The sequence below is a fragment of the Colletes latitarsis genome, chromosome 9, assembly GCF_051014445.1.
Source record: "Colletes latitarsis isolate SP2378_abdomen chromosome 9, iyColLati1, whole genome shotgun sequence".
Classification (NCBI taxonomy): domain Eukaryota; kingdom Metazoa; phylum Arthropoda; class Insecta; order Hymenoptera; family Colletidae; genus Colletes; species Colletes latitarsis.
Window position 1 is genome coordinate 26485162 of NC_135142.1, and position 15535 is coordinate 26500696.

Here is a 15535-nt window from a genome sequence, read left to right on the forward strand (position 1 = left end):
AAATGCAAGAAAACATCGAATAAATAGACATTTATTCACATTCATTAAAACTGTAACGATATTTTGTAATTACAGTTATCTACAAACTACTATGGTACAATGAATTATAGAGGTAATTATTAATCATTGCCCTTGATGACGCCCTTAGCCATAGATAACAATGAAATTCCTTTTTCTGGAAGTATAATGAAGTGTATCTCGTAGCAAATTACAATTGTAATAGTTTTAACACATTACTAATTATATATATTTATACACCCTCGACGATTTTAGTCATTCTTCTGTAACAATGAATAAATGGTGCAAAGAAAATTATATGCCTTCATATGCAATTTTCATTTGAGAATTGTAAATTTTACAGGTTGCAAGTTTTTTTTTTACACAAAAATTAAACACACATTACCGTAATGTAAACCACAACTTATAAATTACTAATAATGATTACGTTAATTAAATTAAAATCGCACTTGTAGATGTGCATGATGATATTTTCAAATTCAATAAAAAAATGAAACATGAACGTATATAACAAACATTCTTGAAAGTAATATAATACAGCACCATTGTTACCATAGTTTATAGTATTTATTATAACTAATTCAACACTTTAATAATATTTATCAAAGATTAATTTTATAAACATATCTAAATGAACAAATGTTGACTAGGTACTAAAGAATTGATTCTTTGTTATAAATATAACGTCATAATATACATGCTTTCTTTTTTAATTGGTGTCACATTAACCCAAAAATAAATCTTTTCAAATACATAAATTAGTTCTGAATTTAATGTATAGAAAGTCACTTCTACTGAAACGCGATTATACATAATCAGACAGATTTCATTTTTTATTTAAATGATTTAGCTTAAACCACTTGTCAAAATCGCAATATTACTCATTATATTCTATTTAATGTCAGAAACAAGTGTGTTTAAACAATATGGATTTTACAAAATCATACTTCAAAATAATATCTTAAAGTGTTTATCGACGAATCTAATTTAAATTTATTCAGTATTTCTAATGTTATCTTGATCAGAAAAGAAGTGACAGAATAATGAAACAGTAAAAATTGTAGTGATCGTGTATAATGCAAGTGTAGTAGTTGCAGTAAAAAGTTGAGCTCGATGGTACAAAGTATACCAAGCAACACCAATAATAAGAGTCAAAATACAGACTAAGAGTCTACTTAAATCCCATTCATTATGTACTGAACTAATTTCTCTGGCATCAAGTACGTCTTCTAGTGTTGCAGGTATATCTGGAATTGCCGCAGGAATGATATACATTGCTGCTGAATTGTCTAATGTTGACGTCTGAGGTGGTACAGGGCTTGGTCCAGGCTGGTGTATCAAACAGTGGACTACACAGTTGTTATACAAACCACATTGCTCTAATGTTTGATTATCAGTTTGTAATATATGACCTTTAAAAATTAAACGAATCAATTTCTGTGCATCAAGCTCCATTTGGAAGTGTCTCCTGCAAAAATATAAATGTTTCTTATATATTTATTCTTCTTATACATTCTTATAAAAATTAAATTTATTACATTGTAGTGACCTTTTAAAGTCTCCAAGTAGTTCATTAAGACTTCCAATAACTACTTTTTGATCATCATTTATAAACTTAAGTTTTATGCTAATTTCATTAGCATCGTTTGTTGAAAGATTTTCAGATCTGCATTCTACATTATCAATGCATGCTGATGTTGGTATACTTCTTTCCTCTGTAGTATCGATTTTAGTTTGCTTTTGCAGCAAAAGTGTATTATCATTATTGAATGAGTCCATAGCTTCAATAAGTACTTCTTCTGTAGCAGTTGCTTCAAATATTCTATGGGATTCTAAGGAAATTTCCCCATTTGGGTCTATTGTGATATATAATTAATGATTCTGATATTAATTACTATTCTTATAAAAGTATTTTGAAATAGGATATATTACCTGCAACAGATGGTTCTGGACAACTTTGTGAATTATTGCTATTATCTTCAGTAACTGGTTCTACAGATTCTTCCTGTGATATTTCCGTATTTGAAGCCTGACTGATGTTTGTATTTTGATGATTAGATCTAAGTTCAGCGTTATGTGTGCGTGTTCGATGTCGTAATATAAATACTGTGCGTATTAATGGTTGATCTATGATACTAGTAGAACACCATGCAAGCCAGCCTACCAAGAGGACAACCACAACAATAAAGAAATTTGTAACTTCATTTCCAACACCCTCAATCAGAGTCATTTCTATAATTAGAGATCAACCTGTGTAAATACAGTAAATGTATATGAATAATAAAACAACATTAATACAGTAGCAAAAAGAGGAACAAATATTCACGTATGTCTGACAGTAATAAATAATTCATAAGGCGTGTTTACATTTATTATATATGTCCGTATTCATTATATGTCAATTATCTTATAATTACAAATAATGAATGATATATACGTATATCAAATTTTTTATTAATTAAAAAGGTGTCACGAAATAATGATACTATTGCTTTTTTCGAAACGTTTTCAAAATGTATCGTTTATAAACAAAAACAGAAAATCCTGATTTCGTATGCACAACTTCAAGGTGAAATTCAGACTGCTTTTTCTTATTCGAGTTAAAATTCAGGGATAAACTTTCAAAATAACACGTATAAGGTCCTATGCAAGTGGAGTACATTTGCATTACTTTTTTGGTATTTCCCAGTGTAACAAATGACTGTTATTTACACGTATCAAAAGAATCTGGCGATAACAATTCCATGTATTCTTCGTTATATTCTAAGGTATAATTCACATTATCACAATTTTTCTCACTTTTTCTATTTGCGTATCACTATTTTCGCCTTAATTTACACGAATTGCAACAGAACAAAATTAAAATGCATCAAAGGCACTTGTAAAAATCTCATCTACTTACAAATATCTAGAGAAGACACTGATACTGATAGTTTGAAACAGACAGCGACATACGTGCACTATTTAGTTAATAATTAATGAAAACTGCACATATACGTAACATGCATATCTACGAGTCACGTTTTCTTTTAATGATTTCACAGGGAAACAGGTATTCGCAACGCGGTTTGTTTATTGAAAATACACTTTGCATTTTCATTGGACAAAACATTTTCAGGAATACTATAATATAACTTTGTAAATTTGTCTATACGAGTACTTTAGTATTAACATAATATGCGTTAAAAATATTGAACTTAATATCCTCGCGTCTTTTTATTTTAAATTGATACATAATTCTTTTTACAAAATCAAAATAAACATGCATTATTGCGTAAAGGATTATTATATGCATTAACAACACTTATTTCATCGAAATCAGATGTAACGTTTCGGTCACTGTTGAAGATTAATATCAACATATTATACCTAAAAAATGTATACATATTTATTATATCTCTTAAACATTTTAAAATATTATCAATGAAGCAGGTGGATAGATAATAATTTATTTTTTGTCTAATTCGGATTCGTTATAGTCGAAATAGAATAATATTTTATTTTCATTTACGTTAACGTGTACTATCTAAAATAGTATTTCAAATTTTGTCTAGAATACGAATTTTGACGTATTTATTTTAATGTATATACACAGGGGAAGCATTGAATCCGTCACAAGATGTAGTCTTCCGATTGGTGAAATGGTATCGATGATTTCGAATTGGTAGAATATGTTTTTAGAGTTACTCTACATATCGAAAACGTATGTATACGCCGTGTACATTGATATGTTACGCATTACATTATCATATCATATGACGCAGGCTAAAGAAGCTAGTGCATACATATTTTCTTCGATTCGGCCAGATCACAACACATATATGGTACTCAATTTCTGATTGGTAGAACGATACTAGAAACGTCATATTCTACCAATTAGGAATCATCAATCAGAAGATTATACCTTGCAACAGATTCAATGCTGCTGTGGAATGCCAGGTAAATGAGTCAACTTCACGTCAACTATACAACGGTTTCATTTACAAACGACCTGTCATGCCGGGATACCGGGACGAAGTGAAGAGTAGAGTGGAGCGCTAGTCCTCTGTCACATGACTTCAGCTTATTGTCACCAGCTGGCGCCACTCGCGTTGCCAACCTTTCAAATGTCCCTAGCGCCGCTATGCACTTGACTGCATCAATGTTATTTTCGACGTGCATGCGTAATCATTCGGCGACGGCTCATCTGAGATCTGACAGACAGGAAATACGATTCTGTATCAGACGTTAAAATGGCTGAGCTAATTTCGGTGCCGTTGAAGAAACCGTCTGATGTAGATGTCATTAAACCTCTTACGAATGTTATCAAATCAACGTATAATGGTGCGAGTAATCAGAAGGATTATACAGAGGCGATTACTGATTTCAGTAAATTAAGGAACAATGCTTTATGGAGGGCTTTCGAGAAATATGAAAGTTCATTGGAGGTTATATACAGGTATGAGTCACCTTTAAATATTATTTTGACTCTAATTACTGTAATTCATTAAAAATGATACATTACCATATGAACCATTCTTTTAATACTATCTTTGTGCATACCATTAGAACCCTTTCACACGACGATACTTGATACAATACCGCGTATTACGTGTTGGTAACTTTGATTTCAGTGTAGACTCGAGAATTGCCGCTCCCATTGAATTACACGTACGATTTAATCGTACTTGTATAGCATAGTATCCTCTTGTGAAAGAAGTCTTAGGATGGAAAAGGATTGTTAATAAACCAATTGAAATGTCAGTTTCAAATATCATTTTTGGATTTTTACTACTGATATGGTTTTGATAGAAATAGAGTAGAATATAATCATTTGTTAATTATATTGGATTAAAATGATATTAGTATAGATGTCTGTAATTAGTACAATGTATAATTTTCTTATTTAGTTATTATGATCAGTTGTGTGCATTGGAGGGCAAGATTCCTGCTCATGAACTACAAATCCCATTTAAATGGAAGGATGCATTTGACCGTACTATATTTGGTGGGAAACTTAGTTTAAGTAAGATCATTGATGTATTAATTATAGTTTATAATTTATAATATATATAAAGTTAAATTAAAAGTATTGATATAGTTGATTGATAAAAAAAATTTAAACAATATTTACATACATAATATAGATTAATCTTATTTGAACTTTCATTTCATGATGAATAGATAAAAGATAAGATGTTATCAACTACATCTATATTTGTAATTTATCTTTTAACAATATGTATCATGGCAATTGAATGTATAAAAACATACAATGATAAGCCATACTGTAAAAAATAATATGAAGTTGTAGCATGAAAATATTGTAATCATAATATTATTTAATATGTTTAGCAATTAGTACATTAGCATATGAAAAGGTGTGCGTATTATTCAATATTGCTGCTTTGCAAAGTTCAGTAGCAGCAACACAATCTTTGGAAAGTGATGAAGGATTAAAGCTGGCAGCAAAATTGTTTCAGGTTTGTATATTAGTAGGAAAAATTGTACATAATAATGTAATTTTGAAAAATTACAAATATTTTATATATATCAAAATGCTGTGTATGTTTCAGCAATCTGCTGGTATCTTTAATTATCTTAAAGGAAATGTTATGATGGCTATTCAACAAGAACCAACACCTGATATTAGTCCAGAAACATTAGGTGCATTATCTTCGTTAATGCTTGCTCAAGCTCAGGAAATATTTGTACATAAAGCGATTCATGATGCTATGAAAAATGGAATTGTTGCTAAATTAGCTGCACAGGCAGAGGAATTGTATGCAGATACATTAAAATTGTTTCAGAAAGAGATTTTTAGAGCATTTTGGGATAAAGAATGGATTCCATTGGTGTGTGTCTAAAATTATATTTACGTACAATATTGTATATCTAATACAGGTGCTGAGTAATTAGTTTTATTACATTGATATAGATAGCAGGGAAACAAGCTGGATATCGCGCAATGACTGAATTTTATCAGTCGTTAGTATGTAAAAACGGTAAATCAATTGGAGAACAAATTGCTAGATTGGAGGTAATTTTATTTATTGTAAAGTAAAATTTGGCATATCTTAAGTATTTTGTTACGTGTGCAATATTGATTAAGATATATGTTTTTAGTGTGCTGTGGAACTATTCAAAGCGGCACAACAACGCTCGTATAAACCTAATTTATTTCAAGAATATGCTAATAGAGCTCAAAGGAATTTTACAGAAGTGAAAAAAGATAACGATTTTATTTATCATGAAAGAATACCAGATGTGAAATCTTTAGAACCTGTGGGAAAAGCTAATGTTGCAAAATTGTTACCATTACCTGAAACTTTCAGCACGAATTTTAAAGGTTTATTGTATTTGATGATATGCTTAGTCGAATATTGTCTTTGGGTAGAGTCATTTTGTATAAACATTTCACACTTCCAGATCTTTTTACCGATTTATTGCCTGTTAGTGTACACCAAGCGTTGTCATCTTATGAGGTTCGTCGCAACGAGCTAGTTAACTCAGAAATTTCAAAACTACGCGAAATGACGCAAGTCCTAAATAGGTACAGTAACTATCGAACTATTCGTGTAAATATTTTACGTTTATTTAACATTTAATAATTAATTTATAATTTTCAGCGTTTTGGCAAGTTTAAATTTACCGGCAGCTATTGAAGATACAAGTGGAACTGAATTACCTCAGTCCTTGTTGGAGAAAGCTCAGTACGTCAAAGAGTCAGGTGGAATCAATGCTTTGGAAAATGCTATGAAAGAATTGCCAGATCTTTTACAACGAAATAAGGAACTTTTAGATGAGGTAAGAAATTCACTATAAATTATTAGAGATGTTTGTTTTGTAATCTAACTACCGAAGTACTGCTCTTTTCGTAGTGTGACCGAATGCTTCTAGAGGAACGTGAATCTGATGATCAGTTAAGAGAACAATTTAAGGAACGCTGGACAAGAATATCCAGTACTCGCTTAACAGAGCAATTCACTATTGTTTTACGAAAATATCATGAAATTATTAACAATGCTGTTGCGGCTGATAAGGTAAACATAAGGATGAATAGAAAAGAATTTTATATAAGTACACTAAAAATAAGATATTTATTTAGACTATACGCGAAAAATACGAAAATCATAAAAATGGTATGGAAATCTTAAGTTTGAACGATAGCGATCTGATTAATGCTGTACCAACTGGATTAGCAGTTCAAGAAAGTAATACCGTGACACAACTTAGGAAGCTAATGGACGATGTAAGCTTTTTACATGTATATTTCTACATGTTCGATATTTATATTGTTTTACAATCCCCATTTTCCTTTCAAGGTTGCAACATTAAAAGCAGAACGTGATGTTATAGAAAGTGAAATAAAATCTGCTACTACCGATATGAAAACTACATTTTTGTCGGCACTTGCTAAAGATGGTGCCATCGATGAGCCAAATTTATCCGTAGAAAATATAGGAAAAACGTACGGACCTTTGCAAAAACAAATAAGGGATAGTGTTTCTCGGCAAGAGCAACTAATTGCTGAAATTCAAGTATATATACATTTTCTTTTTAATATACAATTGAAATATTTCCTACGATACTTACTTAAAAAACAATTTCAGAGATGTCATACAGAATTTACGAGTGAACAGTCGGGTAGTGGCAGTTCGAGAGAAATGATGTTATGCAAATTAGCAGCTGCTTATGACGCATTTAAAGAATTAACAGGCAATTTGAAGGAAGGTGCTAAATTCTACAATGATCTAACATTGGTAATATATTGATCGTAATGCCTCCATTGATTATACATATTGGCATCGATATTGTAAGTGATTTTTTTTTTTACAGTTGCTAGTGGTCTTCCAAAACAAAATATCAGATTTCTGTTTCGCTCGAAAAACCGAAAAAGAGGAACTAATGAAAGATTTAACAACCAATTTGAGTCATAGTGGTCCAGCTAAAACTCCCAACATACCAGCGCACCACAGTGGTATGTATTTTATTTTACAATAAATCTATTCTTCCTATGTTGAAGTTTAAAAAACTGATTATATTCAGGAGCATCTGGACAAACTCAACCTGTAACGGAACAAAGCGGATCGACACAATTACCGTATCCTACGCATTTTCAAGGTGGAATGCCTATGCCATACGGAGCTGGGCTCGCTACACCGTATCCCGCATATATGCCTCCTCCCATGCCTGCGACGTATAATCCATACGCAACAATGCCTTACCCTCCGCAAGGTAATTTAGAAAACGATAAATTTTCATTAAAAATCTAAAAAATATGATTCATTTTCAGGGGGTTATATTCCGTACCAAGGCATGGCTCAGACTCCTTACAGTGGATATGCAACCTTGCCACGTTATACTGGTAATCATCCTCCCCAAGGACAAAATCCATTCTGAGAAAGAAAGTATATTTTACACGCACTGTGATTAAACAAATGTAGCTATATGACTATGAAATTGGAAAAGAATAGCTTATACGCAATAATGTTGCAGAAATTGAAGTGGTATATATATAAAATATGTGAATATAAATAAATTTTGTTTACGGAAATACACGTATTAAGACTCCCTGATCATAATTTAACTATTGAAGAAAAAGAAATGCTTTTTGCTATTTCTATGTATGAGCGTATATACATATGTATACACCTTATCTTCATTTTACAATTGCTATAAAACCATATGTTTTTATTTAATAGAGTTAGAAATTTGTAAAACATTCCTTATGTTTATATTAATAAAAAATCAAAATCATAGTACATATTTCCCGTGCTTTTTATTTACATTCTCCACCTCTCCCATTAATTTCGTAATTTTTATAAATTCTAAAGTTTTATAATCCCTTATACGTACTCCAAATATTATTCGTATTTAAGTTCGTCAACCATTTCTCTATACATTACTTCATGTAATTAATAAGTGATAAACGATAACTGGAAGCGATTCTTATTTCAATATTGCGCTAAAAAGTACTTAAAATAGTCTCGCCATCTAATATAAAGGATCACAGAATGTTATAAGAAACATACAGAAATGTTCGCTTGAAATTTCATGCGCATATGTATGTGTGATATATACATATATATAGAGTGGAGATGGAAATTCTACGAGTTTACGCAAACGTGACCTGGCATAGTGTGCGTAAGTGGAATGAGGCGTGCTTGGTACTGTGATGCACCGTAGTGCACTGTACATCCAGTGCTCGGTCTGGTAACATTGCTCAGTGACTGTATTTTCTTGTAGAAATTTTCGAAGAAACAATGACAGTTTCAGTTAGTATTTATTTATCAGTCAGTTTATGTATTTTATTATTTCATTCGTCTGTAGCTCTTAATAAATATTCCGCCGAAGCAAATAAAGAGAAATATGAAGCTTCTCCACAATTTCCAACCACTCTTCGCGAGTTGGATAAACCGTTTCGTATGGCAAAATTAAATGTACTCTGGATTAAAGCGAAAAACGTGAGTATTAATGTATTATAAAAGAACTTATATTTACATTTTCCGAATAAAATGTTTAAAACGAAATTCTCTGTTAGCGTTTGACCGATATGAAACTACAGTCAATATTCAGTGATTTGCAAATCCATGACAAAGAAGAAATTGCGTTTAAGCATTTTAAATCCAATGGGGAAGATCCGAATGGAGAAGAAGAGGCACGTTTGCGAAAGAAGCTTATTGGTAATTTGATATAATGGCTAAATGAATGCATTAATGCATGGCTGAATTTCATCAAACTCAACATGACATGTGACTACACATGGTAGTATATTTTTTACAGAGATAGACTTCAACATTACCTGACAAAGACAATGAATATTACAAAAGATAAAATAGTTTGCATTTAATCAATTATCTTTCCCTCTCTGCTACATGAGGTTCTACTGAACTTAAGGTACTGTATGGTAGGAGGGAAATTGAGATAGACATAGATATAGAAATTCAGTTATGTAGATTATAGTGAAATTCAACCATGCAATACTGTAATACCTATTATGTCTTTTAAATACAATGGTTAAATAAAGGCAGAATATATAGGTAATATAAGATTTTTGCCTTGATAGTAACCATATCAAACACCATAATGTCATATATTGCTTTTCAATTAAAGTATTTTTTGTTTAATGAAAGGGATTATGAGCACATATGGATTGTTAGAACATTTTGATGATACAGAGGATCCAAAGTTACTAAAGAAACATAAGGCATTAAATGATGGTAGTAACTATGTTGCCAAAGATGTATTTAGAGACAAAAGATTGAACAAGTTGTGGGCTAAAGCTGAATATGCAGGCTTTACACGTGAGTATACTTTATCTATAGTTGTAATATGTAACTGCATGAAAACTAATAATAATTTGTACATTATATTCAACAGATGAAGAATTACAAACTTTGAAGGAAGAGTTTCAACATCATCAGGATAAAGTGGACGAATACATGAATCTTTTAAAAGATGTAGAAGCTGGAGATACAGAAATACATGAAAGTTAGTAATATAAATAAAAAATTATAGAATACAACAGGAAATTATAGAATAAATTCATGTTTTACATGTATTACAGATAGTTTATATCATAAGCCAGAGAGCTGGAATGAAATAGATAAAAAAGAAGAGTCAGACAATGTTCCAGTACAGAAGTTAGATTACTTAGAAAAAGCAACTTTACTTCGGTATGTGTATGCTACCTAAATAAACTCGTGTTTTTAATCTCAATGTCAGTCCTTTCTGAGTAATTATCTGAACTAGCTGTTTTGTCAGAGCATTGTAAAGTTTAATAAATAATACCGTACATCATTTTAGGGAAAAGCATTTGGAACTCAGAAACGGGTATGATCGATTGGACCAATTAACTGCTACTGGTCCAGAACATAAAGAATTTGTAGAACCGAAAGTGCAAGGATTGTGGCGTATTGTATTAGAGGGTTCGTTCTCTCCGGAAGAACGTGCTTCTTTGAAGGTAATAATATGTAGGAGTATTTTGTGTAACTTATATGTATATAAGAATGATATTTTTGTTCAATCATTAAGCGATATTTTACGGTACTGTTTAGGAGGAACTTCTGCATTATGAAAGAAGATTACTCAAGTTACGTCATCTACACAAAGAAGCCGCTTTAGAAGCAGCGCGTCAGGGGAATTCTGATTTAGACAGCATTACCTCGCAACAACACATAAAACATCATGCTAGAACAATAGAAAAGCTCCATAGGGATCTCGAATCAAAAATTATACAAAATCACTCTGAACTTTAACGCATTTCAAAAATAGTTTGCTAAGTTTATACAAATTGTTATTTTGTAATTAATCACAATGAAAAAATATTTTTAATAACAATGTAAAAATCAATTTAAGATAAATTTTACTTATGATTTTATATGAAATGTTTATGAGAAATTTATACATATAATATATACATATATATGATGACTTTTAAATTTGTATAATTGTACTGTGTCGTTATTATAAAGTTTTATTTCTTAATTTGTATTTATATTTCTTCTTCTGACCGATATATTGTTACTTAGTAACGTCTGATACATCAATATCGTTATGGAAATTGCTAACGGTTCTGAGATCTACTTCATAGTGGAAAAACAAACGAAACGGCTACAAATACGCAAGTGAGTTTTCTTAAATAAATTAATTACTGCACAGTAAGATAAAATAATTTAAATATATTTTGTCTTATATATAGCGCAATAATAATGGCAACGGCAATACAGGATCGTATTATTCCCTCTATGAATACTTTGGTCAAATACGACAACCCAGTTTTAGATACAATCCGGCCAGAAAAGGTTCAGTTTTCACAAATAAATATGTGTTGCTTATTTTTAAACTGTAACAAAATCGTAAAATTAAACAAATATAGTGTTAAAATAAACAGAACGAACGATCATAATTTTAATTCTGTAGTTTATTATCAAGACAGGTACGTAAGGAGGTACCACCAAAAATCGGAGCAACAACTTGTAAAGTTCAATCGACTCCTATTACGGTTGATACGCGACGTGAAACTGTCGACATTCTTAATAGGATTTTACCACCTAAACAATGGGAAGAAGATGGTCAAACATGGATCCAACAAGTAAGATATTCTCTTTTTCTTCAAACTAAATTGTCTTTGAAAAAATTTAACTTTCTTATGATGTTTAGACCATCGTTCGTTACATTTTGCAAATATAGTTGTGATTCATTTCGAAAGGAAAGCGAAATCCTGCCCACTTCCTAGAAAAAAATTCGTAAAGGTGTGAAATTTCTCGACGGAAAAAAAAAATTTCAAATCGTTTTGGAAAAATTATTTTCGGTTGCGGGGGCCAATCACAATCATTTTTGGTCATTACACATACCCCCGAAATCCTACGCATTTTCAAGAAAAAAATTCCTTACCGAAAATCTAATTTGGCGCCTAAATTTTTCGATGAAAAAAGAAAATTTCGAATCGTTCTGGAAAAATTATTTTCGGTTGTGGGGGCCAATTACAATCATTTTTGGTCATTAGACATACCCTCGAAATCCTACCCACTTTCGAGAAAAAAATTTGTGTAGGTGTGAAATTTTTTGACGGAAAAAAAAAATTTCAAATCGTTTTGGAAAAATTATTTTCGGTTGCGGGGGTCAATTACAATCATTTTTGGTCATTACACATACCCCCAAAATCCTACGCACTTTCGAGAAAAAAATTCCTTACCGAAAATCTGATTTGGCGCCTAAATTTTTCGACGAAAAAGAAAATTTCGAATCGTTCTGGAAAAATTATTTTCGTTTGCGGGGGTCAATTACAAACATTTTTGGTGAATAGACATAACCTCGAAATTTTGCGCATTTTCGAGAAAAAAATTCAGTACGGGAACAACTTTAAACGTTAATAACTTTTTAACGAAGCCTCCATCAACAAATTAGTATTCCTGATTTTCGTCTTATTTTGGCCTCTAAAATCCTCCATTATAAGTCATGGATACTAATATTATAAACCACTTTGGTATACATGGTATGCACAGGTATCAAGTACACCAGCAACAAGATTGGACGTTATTAATTTGCAAGAACAACTTGATATGAGATTGCAACAAAGACAAGCAAGGGAAACTGGCATTTGTCCAGTTCGTAGAGAACTTTACACACAATGTTTTGGTAAAAGTTTTTCTTATTTACTTTTTAGTAGTTTATAGTAGTGACACTTTGCATTGCTTCGAATTTTATTACGTGTTGCAACTCAGATTCGAAGCGATTCGAATATAATTCGATGTTAAGAAACTCTTAATCTTGAAAATCTTGTAAATCTTAAAATTAAATTCGCGCGCAAGCACGTATATAGTAATTCGATTTCTCCTTCATTTCATAGATTTGAAGCACTTTAAGTTCCATTACTAACAGTTTATTAATACTTCTAAATTGAAATTGTTGAATAATATAATTTTATAGATGAAATAATACGTCAGGTTACTGTGAATTGCTCCGAACGTGGTTTACTTTTGCTTAGAGTTCGGGACGAACTTAAAATGACATTATCCGCGTATCAGATTTTGTACCAAAGTAGTATTGCTTTCGGTATGCGTAAAGCTCTGCAAGTACGTATGTACTCTTCAATGCATTAAGAAACAAGCGTTAAGAGATGTTAAGTGTTTATAGTGATTTTTATAGGCTGAACAAGGGAAAGAGGATTTAATTGCCACTGCAGACGAATTGCAATCGCAAAAAACCGATTTAGAGAAAACTGTTGCCGAATTGAAGCAAAAATTTGAACAGATTCAAAAACGGGCGGCTGAATTGAGGGAAGCGGAGGAAAAGAAACATATGGAAGAAATACAATTTCTTAAAAAAACAAATCAACAGTTAAAGGTAAGTACCTCAACGATATAAATGTTACAATTTTGTATTAATTTTAGACAAATTTTTAAGGAGATTATTTTATCACACCTGTGAGAATTTTACAAAATGTGTACATTCGTGAAATTAATATTTTCAGACACAATTAGAAGGTATTATTGCACCGAAAAGATAAAACTATCGTAAATGATTTTACGATAAAGCTATCGTAAACTATCGTTTTAATTTTGAGAAAATATATTAATCGTAATAAATACTCAACCACGTTTTGTTTGCCTTACTGAAGTAATATGGCAAGTATACAAATGTTAGAAAGTTGTATTCACTGACTTATTAAAGTATCAAAATTAATTATGGTTTTTATAGTTGTACATTTTGTTATAGTATATTTGCTCTTTTATATACTTTATTTTGCTTACAAATTCATGTGTAACACTGTAAAACGTATAAACATTACCGAATAAAAAATATAGATAAATAAATATATATTTATATCTATTATTTTTCAACCTATATAATACCACCAAAATTTTTTATTAATTGCATGTTCAGTGTTTTTGTTACTTTATTAATTCGATCGTTAGTTGTCAACCTGATAGTATTTGTTTACACAAATCAATGGTTCTAGTTCATCGATTACGAAATAAACTATGTAATACTATCGAAATTTCTAAAAGAATTCTATAAATGGTATAACATATTAAAAATGAGCATTCCTCAGAATATTTAACACTATAACTGTTACTAAATTGTTATTCTCCTTCAAATTGTGGTTCGAAAATTGTATCAATACTGTTATTTTTTAATTGCACATAGATTTTTTATAATTTGCTTGTTGATAATTGCCTCTTTTTTAAAATTGCTTTTATAAAGATATAGTTAATATTGGCACTTTACAATGTTTTTTAAAATTTTGACAAACAATAGTATTATTGAATTTATCTGTCATTGTAATACTGACAAAAAACATAATATTCACACATAATAGACATAAGAAATATGCAGCTTGTTTTCTTTTTCACGTAATCTTATTACTACCGTAATAGATTGGTCCCGTTCCCTTAATCGCATTTTACTCCACAATTAATAGTGTACTTCAGGGCTGACGAACTTCTTATTTGCCGCAAGAATTCTATCTTCGGTTAGTCTGATCGCCCACTATCAGCATATTAGCCACCACATGCTGTATTTATTTTCCTTAGGAAATTCAGGAGTGAGAAACATTGTAAGAATCGAACGATTATTGGAGAATGGCGTTTTTCTATGGCTCTGGAGGCCAGAAAATGCCAAACTCCGCCAGTTCGTCATCCCTGGTGTACTTGATTAGTACAGGTATCCCTCTTACAACACGATTCAAGATTTGGGAACATTTCTGTACAAAATGACTCAATTTTAAAATGCAAACATGTTGTCTCAGATTCGCTCATGGAATTTTATAGCAAGGATTCAAAATACCAAATATGACTTCTTTATTTTAGCCATCAAATCAAGGAATTATATCTATATTTAAAAGTTATTATATCAAGCTATATAAAATTGAACTTGGAAGAAAATTCTGAAGTTCAAAGTTTTACTCTAAAAAGCATACGCGAAGACATAAACTTGGTCGAATAAGTGGAACTTTATTTTTTAAATGCAAATCCTTCCACTGAAAGAAACATGAAGTTTAAAAGAGAATTTTAGAAATGCACGGCACATG

The 15535-nt window shown here is 31.0% G+C and overlaps 4 protein-coding genes across 8 annotated transcripts; 3 read left to right on the top strand and 1 right to left on the bottom strand.

The window, feature by feature from the left end:
• Nucleotides 1-15: 15 nt before the first annotated feature.
• On the bottom strand, nucleotides 16-3076 carry LOC143345292 (uncharacterized). Of its 5 annotated transcripts, none has more exons than XM_076772265.1 (4): nucleotides 2921-3076; nucleotides 1951-2268; nucleotides 1568-1874; nucleotides 16-1486 (listed from the first exon to the last, which is right to left on the bottom strand). In XM_076772265.1, exons 2-4 carry the CDS (start codon nucleotides 2246-2248, stop codon nucleotides 1012-1014), a joined length of 1080 nt encoding a protein of 359 aa, XP_076628380.1. In that variant the 5' UTR covers nucleotides 2249-2268; nucleotides 2921-3076; the 3' UTR covers nucleotides 16-1011. The 5 variants fall into 5 exon arrangements, with proteins under 5 accessions (XP_076628380.1, XP_076628383.1, XP_076628384.1 ...); XM_076772268.1 differs by having other exon boundaries at nucleotides 1951-2250; nucleotides 2921-3050; XM_076772269.1 differs by lacking the exon at nucleotides 2921-3076 and adding an exon at nucleotides 2690-2912 and having other exon boundaries at nucleotides 1568-1850.
• Nucleotides 3077-4186: 1110 nt separating this feature from the next.
• On the top strand, nucleotides 4187-8766 carry Alix (programmed cell death 6-interacting protein-like protein AliX). Its single transcript, XM_076772784.1, has 15 exons — nucleotides 4187-4456; nucleotides 4908-5023; nucleotides 5353-5480; nucleotides 5574-5852; nucleotides 5936-6037; nucleotides 6124-6346; nucleotides 6427-6550; nucleotides 6627-6804; nucleotides 6879-7040; nucleotides 7106-7249; nucleotides 7323-7538; nucleotides 7611-7760; nucleotides 7837-7978; nucleotides 8047-8235; nucleotides 8294-8766. The coding sequence occupies exons 1-15, from the start codon at nucleotides 4251-4253 to the stop codon at nucleotides 8398-8400; spliced, it is 2466 nt and encodes an 821-aa protein (XP_076628899.1). The 5' UTR covers nucleotides 4187-4250; the 3' UTR covers nucleotides 8401-8766.
• Nucleotides 8767-9175: 409 nt separating this feature from the next.
• On the top strand, nucleotides 9176-11487 carry LOC143345478 (alpha-2-macroglobulin receptor-associated protein). Its single transcript, XM_076772636.1, has 7 exons — nucleotides 9176-9464; nucleotides 9542-9683; nucleotides 10134-10304; nucleotides 10381-10491; nucleotides 10568-10676; nucleotides 10807-10963; nucleotides 11058-11487. The coding sequence occupies exons 1-7, from the start codon at nucleotides 9264-9266 to the stop codon at nucleotides 11256-11258; spliced, it is 1092 nt and encodes a 363-aa protein (XP_076628751.1). The 5' UTR covers nucleotides 9176-9263; the 3' UTR covers nucleotides 11259-11487.
• Nucleotides 11488-11521: 34 nt separating this feature from the next.
• On the top strand, nucleotides 11522-14280 carry Dnali1 (Putative inner dynein arm light chain, axonemal Dnali1). The gene is made up of 6 exons (XM_076772637.1): nucleotides 11522-11804; nucleotides 11939-12094; nucleotides 13008-13140; nucleotides 13432-13577; nucleotides 13651-13848; nucleotides 13976-14280. Exons 1-6 carry the CDS (start codon nucleotides 11712-11714, stop codon nucleotides 14009-14011), a joined length of 762 nt encoding a protein of 253 aa, XP_076628752.1. The 5' UTR covers nucleotides 11522-11711; the 3' UTR covers nucleotides 14012-14280.
• Nucleotides 14281-15535: the final 1255 nt, after the last annotated feature.